Source organism: Austrofundulus limnaeus, unplaced genomic scaffold (genome assembly GCF_001266775.1).
Source record: "Austrofundulus limnaeus strain Quisiro unplaced genomic scaffold, Austrofundulus_limnaeus-1.0 Scaffold355, whole genome shotgun sequence".
NCBI classification, from domain to species: domain Eukaryota; kingdom Metazoa; phylum Chordata; class Actinopteri; order Cyprinodontiformes; family Rivulidae; genus Austrofundulus; species Austrofundulus limnaeus.
In genome coordinates, this window is record NW_013952757.1 from 599,312 (window position 1) to 606,925 (window position 7,614).

The 7,614-nt window shown below is 40.1% G+C and overlaps 1 protein-coding gene across 1 annotated transcript in view; it reads left to right on the plus strand.

The window, feature by feature from the left end:
* map3k5 (mitogen-activated protein kinase kinase kinase 5) overlaps positions 1 to 7,614 on the plus strand; it is a gene marked incomplete in the record, with an annotated part of 89,557 nt that overhangs the window by 60,027 nt on the left and 21,916 nt on the right. The window contains 3 exon segments of the mRNA XM_014023049.1: positions 1,881 to 1,976; positions 3,032 to 3,113; positions 4,590 to 4,723. Of these exon segments, the coding sequence (XP_013878503.1) occupies positions 1,881 to 1,976; positions 3,032 to 3,113; positions 4,590 to 4,723 (312 nt within the window).

Here is a 7,614-nt window from a genome sequence, read left to right on the forward strand (position 1 = left end):
CCCCCCACACACACACACACACACACACACACTCTGGCAGGCTATGTGCTGAAATGGGCGTGACCGAAGTGGTTGGATTTCTTAAAGAAACAGAGACCTATTTCAAGGTGTTTAGAAACTGTCAAGATGAGAAATAAATTGTTTTGGGGATTTTTACAAATATATAGGTCTTTTCATAAGCTGAAAATGTGACATAGTTACTTTATTTTAGTATAAAATTGAAATATAGACTTGGAAAGCACATAATATTGCCCCTTTAAGTACTTTTCTTATTGATGAAATTCATTTTYACCAAAGTCATTTTCTGTTAAGYTATTTTCATCTTTATTTTTAAGTACTTTATATACCTCTGTCAAAAGGTCCACAGTAAGTTTCTGTTTGAGACTGAAGGCTTCAGGAGGAATTTTTCATCTTAGAGTTAAAACAAATGGAAGAAAAGGACAGGCAGTCATTGAAACAATGCATGACAACGTACTTTCATGCCTGAGTTTTAGACTAAAGATGGATTTATATTCCATTTGAAGTGATTCTTGTTGAACTGGTTACRATCTTTTTGATTTTCTGTTCTGTGCACGAACCCCGACAGAAGTATTTTCTCAGAGTTTGAGGCGAGCATTTTCTGATTGGCCAGAACTTTTGTGGGTGTGTCTATGTGGAAAAGCAGTTTTCCCATTTATTAAAATCAAATCCAGCAGAGTTGTCAAATGAGAAAAACAAGAATAACTGCTAACCATTTGTGCCGATTTTGATTGAATTCACCTTGTTCATGTTGTATTTGAAWAAACTTCAATGCAGAAGAAAAACAACAGCAGCCTCTGTTTCTCACAAAGTGTTAACATAATGTATTCTTCAGGGAACTTCCCAAATACCTGCTGGTACTTTGAGTTAAACTGTCAGCCAGCAGCCTCCTGGGAGTCACTGCACCTTTCTGAGTTCTTGACAAGGAACCGTGTATTTCAAAACAAATACTCTGAGACGTTCAACACAAACCCTAATCCCTTAGTTTATTTCTCTGCTGCATGTCTCCTTTCTACTGCCAGGTTTCTGCACGCCAACTCTCCCAAAAGCATGAGAAATAAACAAACAGGCATGGGAACACAGGCAAAAATGCATGTTTAGATATTTTTATCCTCAGTAATCTAAATACATGAACTTGTTTTTAATCCTGTTTTGGAAAAAAAATCTTTTACAGTTCTATCTGTATGTAATTTCAAAACATTTTCCAGAAATACATGCAAATTTTTAAACAAAGGCCTGATTTTCATACTAACTGAATTTAAAATGTATATTAAAAGATTTATTTCTCACAGCTCCAAAGTTGATCAGATTCCTCAAATCAACAAATTTTTTATGACTTTGGGCCTGTTGTTTTTTCTTCTCCATTTTTTTTTTCCACGGTCCTCAGAGGAGTTCAGTGTCTTGATCAGAGAGAACTGGAGGGTTGTGCTCACATGTTGCTAGGGAACAACTCATTCTCTGTGCCCACTCAGTCTGCAGACAGTCAGCAGGACAAACAGCAGCTCTGCAGGCTGAAGTWCCACCACAGACCGTTTGTAGTCTGGCTCAGCAGATCTGGCCTCGGCTCGCTCAGAAACGGACGAGTGCTCAAACCACAGGATTAAAGTTTCATATTTATTTCTTTTATGCAGAAATAAGCATCATTTTGATTTAAACAACAKATAAATGGTTGTAAAAACTGATTTTTAACTGATTTTTTAAAAATCCAAACAATCAATGATTTATAAAGGTAAATCAGGAAAATTAACAAGGCTGCCCAAACTTTCGCACCCCACTGTATGGGCTGCATTCAGAAAATATTTCATAGCTGATGTCATAAGATCTGTGATTAGAACTCAACTAACTGTATTTTTCCTCCTCAGCATCTCCAAGTTTGATGAACGTAGTGCCTTTCTCTATGTCCTCCACAATGCTGAGGACTTCCAGATCTATTTTTGCACAGAGATGCACTGTAGAAGGTCAGTCTATTTCTTCCCTGAGTAATAATTGTCTGTGTCACATTCCTTTTTTAAGTTAATGAAATAAATCTTTCCTTAATGTGATTACAGCTGCTTGGCTGCCCTCTCCTATCACTTTACAACAAAGATTTTTCAGTGTATCGTTGGATAATTAAGGGTTAGGTTTAAAATTAGAGGACAGTTGTTGGGTCTATTAGGTGTTTCTTGCAGTGTTATTCAACATTTGACTGAACAGAGGTGCCCTGAAGTTGTAGTCTGAGAATACATCTGCATGAGTCAGAGTTTTTCTAAGACACATTTACACTTGATGAAACCTCACTCAAGGTTTAGTTCAGTTTTATTGTTCAAAATAATGGAGTATTGAAAATGTCATCATCATCATCATGATCGTCATCATCATCATCATCATCAACAACTTTATTAAAGACACAAAATAGGTCCATAGAAAAGTATAATAAAAAAGAGAAGGAAACAATCACAAAAAAGAGATGATAATCACATAAAACACATAAAACAAATCACTGAGTTACAGAGAGGCTAGACCACCAGTGATTCCACATTCTGGTCTTAAACCTGACTGAGCTTTGTGAGATATCCGTTTGTATCTCGATGACATTGTTTGTAGAGACACGTAGCCTCCACATAAACCTATACATAAGGTTTTGTAAAACAGCATTAAAAGTGGAGACACCAACACCAACAAATAACTGACTAGCATTAGTCCATCTTYGCATCCCAAGCAGCAACCTCATTCCATCATTATGTGCCACTTTAAGTTTCTGTAAACTACGTTGTTTATACTTGTCATGTTTCAGGACTCAGGGTTTTGAACAAATCTCAGTAASACCTCCTTATCTGTGAAGAACACGGATGTAACCACTTCCTAATCTTAAAGAAATATTACAAAATTGCTGATTTAAGGGGCAGATGTGGTGGAGTTGTTAGGGGAGTCGTCCTGGAACCAGAAGGTTACTGGTTCGATCCCCCATCCAGCTGTCTCAGTTGTTGTGTCCTTCCTTTTTTTGTGCTAAATACTGTATGTTCATCTTTGGCAGATTCTGTGATCTGATCAACAGTATAACAGAGGAGGCCTGGAAAGGTCCAGAAGAAGGAGAGTGTGACACTGACATCTTAGAGGTGAGAAAACTCAGATTTATATTTATAGCCTTTGTTTAACCAAAAAAATAAAACATCTTCAAGTCTATTTGCATTTATTGGAAATACAATATACAAACCAGAACGACTCATGTCAGCTGAAACTGCAGGTAGTTGAAGTAGCAATAASTGCCAAGCAGGAAAGGAGCTGTCCAACTATTTAAATGGTTAGATTAAAAATWAAAAGTTGCTTAATGTCTCTATTTGTTCTTGAGCAGGTGGAATTCCTTCCTCCAGATAGGAGAGAGTCTTTTCCTCAGGTGGAGAAGTCATAACAGGATGATACTAAATTTTCTTCAGAACCAGAGGTTGGGCCAGATGAGTGGCCAGGGTGGCAATGACCACTGCTGGCACCTGATTGGCCACCACAGGTGCCACCCCAAATGATTGACAAGTGGGTGGAGATATTGGGTTTTGTATTTAAATTGTTATCTTATACTACTGCACTACATAAAATGTTTAGCTGTGTATGATTAAGAATAACTGAATCATAGCCCTTTGTATAATTATCATTAACATCASAGGTTAGATTAATTTTGGGATTAGCATCCACAATTGGTATGTGATCATTCTTAGCTACTCCACAACAAATTTCATTTCAATAAGTCTTAAAATGGCTGATTTACAGCCTTTTAAATTTAGCTTGGGTGCCCATCTTGAACTTTTGACTAGCATTAAGAATTTGGTAAAGATTGTTTTCGACTACTCAGAATTTCAGCTCAGTATTTCTTAAAACAGCTGAAATYAAGCCATTTTAGAATTAGCTGCGGTGGCCATCTTGAATTTTTATATCCAGACTGCTTTTCTGTTTTGTATGTGTCTCCAAAACACCTTGGCCACCCCAGCAAAAAAAAATAAAAAATAAAAAAATCAAGCTCCACCCCTGTTCAGAATGCAAATTAGCCACATCCTGTTGTGTTTTGTGAGGAATTTTGGCCCATTTTAAATGTTGTTTTCATCAAAAAGAATTTAAAAAAATTGCTAAAGATGAATGAAAATTTTCTGTTGTAGCACCCAACAGGCTGGGTTCTTTGTGGAAACGAAGAGTTTTTGTTCATCAAACGCTGTGTTCATGACTCTTCACATTATAATGACTGAACTGAAGCGCAGCTGCAAACCTTTATAAATGAACAGAAACCTGCTGGGATAAAGCCTGGATTTCAGTTTCAGCATTGTGATACCTGCTGATACATTCACCTGGTTTTTCTATCAGAGCTGCTGGAAAAAGAAAAGCTCATTACGCAGAACGCCGCCGCGCCCTTTTTGCCTCAYAGTGGAACAGATCAAATTTCTAACTGTTTTCTCTCTGAGGCTTTTCTTGTTTGTTTTTATTCAACTCTAGTTGCTGAGCTGAGGGACAGTTAGTTACGACCTGCAATCTCAAATCTATTTACTAAACGTTTTTGTAGTTTCAGAAAGAAAAGTGAAATCAAATAAATCTGTGGTTTGTCTCTGCAGTATGACTACGAGTACGATGAGCACGGAGAGAGGGTGATCCTGGGAAAAGGTACATTCGGAGTCGTTTATGCCGGCAGAGACCTCAGCAACCAGGTCCGACTGGCCATCAAAGAAATCCCAGAGAGAGACAGCAGGTCAGAAAAGAAATTATTGATAATCATTTTTATTATCTCACCAATGGCTCATTTGCTGTTTTTACTTGATATAACTCTCATAAATTAGTCAAATTTTCAACTTCACTGGTGGTGATGTGAGTTCAGTGTTTGTTGGTGTTTATTTGCAGCTGTCCTCAGGATATTTGTGACATTTCTGCAGTTCTTACACATATTGTTGCTCTGTCAGCAGAAATTGGATCGTGTTCTGAATGTGAACACGTGTCCCAACTGTTAGTCTGTTCTCCTTCAGCATTTCTTTTAAGAATCATTAGGAGAAGTGCTGCCTTTCTCCAGCTGAGAGTGCCAAAAAATTAGCAGTGCCCCTTGTGATTTCAGCAAACTGGTCGCTGCTTGACTGACTGGTTTGTAAAGAGCCAATTTCCCTCTTTTATTCCCTTCACTGGCTCAGAATTACTGCTTCCTCCTCATTCCATCTATTCATCTGAGACAGCAAGACTCTGTCCCAAATGAGARGATCCCAGATCCACACTTTTTTCCTGTAATCACATCAGAAAGTCAGTGGGCCACTCGGCTGCAAAGAATGTGCAGAATTTTTGTGAATAATTTATAAGAGGGTTTGAAATCTGGAGACAGAGCCAGGGTGGGGGGGTGGAGTGGGGGGTTCAGGTYGGGAGCTACGGGGTGTGAGGACAAATCACTGGCAGGCATTTCTTCAACATACAGGGACTTTTTGTACTGCTTAGGTACCAGGAGCTGTCTTGCCTCACACTGCCTGGTTCTTTTTTACTGCTGACATCTAAAGGAGCAAGCACACTGATGTCTCAATGCAGCAGGAACAACCTTTAGCTACTGTTTTGCTAGTTTTAGCTTCTACCTACTGTTCTGTTGCTTTTAGTTTTTTCAGCTTGTGTTTTCAGAATCAGGATCAGAAACACTTTATTGCCATTGTCAGTAAATGAGTAGGAATTTGCTCTGGTGTAATGGTGCACATAAGCAAGAAGTGAGGAAGAAAAACAAGTCAGAATACAAAATGAAGAATGAGAACAAAAACACAAGRGTGGCCAGCAGCGATGGGCCAGAGCTGATTAAACATTGTTCATGAGACTAATGGCTGACGGGAAAAAACTGTTCTTGTGGCGGGAGGTTCTGGTCCAAATGGACCGTAGTCTTTTGTCTGAGGGGAGGGGAAAACAGTTTGTGACCGGGGTGAGAAGGGTCAGCTGTGATTCTCAATAATACCTAGCTGTAGCTTGCAGTACCCAATAGCCGCGCCCCCCGATTTTTACGCCTCCTGATGACAGGGAAAACCGTGCCCACTCTGCCGGGAAAAAAAGGGGAGATGCTAGGGTGGCAGGGGAAGCACTTTTTACAATGTGATTGTTCTGTTTTTAATTCTGAATATACGTATAAACAATATTACAATGGAGTATTAGGACCTTTAAGGCATTTAAGGTTTATCAAAGCAACAGTAAAACTCATTGAGTTTGTTGGTCAGGCTCTGATCATCAACAGCAGTGGGGCAGCTGGCTTGTAGTTGGTTAGCTGTCTGAGCCCCCTCCACACTGAGGCAGAGTCATTTTCAGAGAGCTGTTGCTGGAGACTTTCAGAATACACAAGTTCAGCTTTTCTCACCTCCCTGCTAAACTTGTATTTTGCCACCTTGTAGCTCTCTCTCCCCTCCTGAGCGCTGTCCCTTTCTCTAGTCTGAGACGCCTGAAGCTGGGTACACACCAAACGCGTTTGGAGCAGCAGAAGCAGCCGGTTTACATGCAAAGTCTATGGTGGCCYCTCATCTAGGAGCYGTGCAGCACGTAGCGGTGTGTTTTGCCAGCTGAGAGCAGTGCACAACATGCGGCAGTTTATTTTTCTGCACATGCACTTTGGCTGCTCGCTGCACAGCAGCAACCAATCGGGAGAGAATATTTTTTCACGTGATGGTTTCATGAACCCGACACAGACTGACAGGAGCCTTTTTAGCTGAAATTCACAGTCTGCAGTTGATGTTCTAGCTGGAGAGATCAGCACCGATGTGATGAGACAGCAGCAGCTTGCTGAGCTCGGGGCAAAAAAAAGGATAAGCTCGCAGTTCCTGGAGTGGCGAAACTTTAGTAAATAAAACAAAGCCATTTATTTCATCTTTATTTCACCCATCACTAAAGACAGACCGGAGAAAAACCAAGACCATCCTCCCTCTACAGCCGGTCTTTTTTTCCGGTCTGGAAAAAAAAGTCCGTGAGAGCGCCTCTAAATTATCTYGTGAATTAATTACCTGCTCGGTGCGCAACATTCTCTTGCTCTTTAGTAAATAAAGCAAAGCTATTTTATTTATTTTATCTTCATTTCAAACATCAACTGACTGGAAAAAGAACAAAGACGCTCCTTCCATTGCGCATCTTTAGACGTGTTTGGTGTGAACAGGCAGCTGTTGACAAGCAGCCGAACACATGAAGCAGGAACATTTTGGCTGCTCCAAACGCATTTGGTGGGAACCCAGCTTGAGATTACCTTTGAACCAGGGCTTGCTGTTTTGATAGCATACCCTGGTGCATGTTGGCACTATGCTTCCCTCACAGAAGTAAATACAGTGGGGTGAGAAAGTTTGTGCAGCCTTGTTAATTTTCCTTATTTACCTTTTTAAATCATTGATTGTTTGATTGTAGTTCATTCAGGTTTGATGGTTTCTGAGCATGGACAGCTCTCTTTAAGTGACACCACAGATTTTCAATAATCTTCAGGTCTGGGGACTGAGATGACCATTCCAGAACGTTCTACTTGTTCCTCTGCATGAAGGCCTCAGTAGATTCTGAGCAGTGTTTAGGGTGGTTGTCTTGTTGGTGATGTGGGCGGAGACAAGGCTTCCTCTGCATCACTCTCCCATACTGCATCTCCTTGTGTAAAGTGTGCTGAAT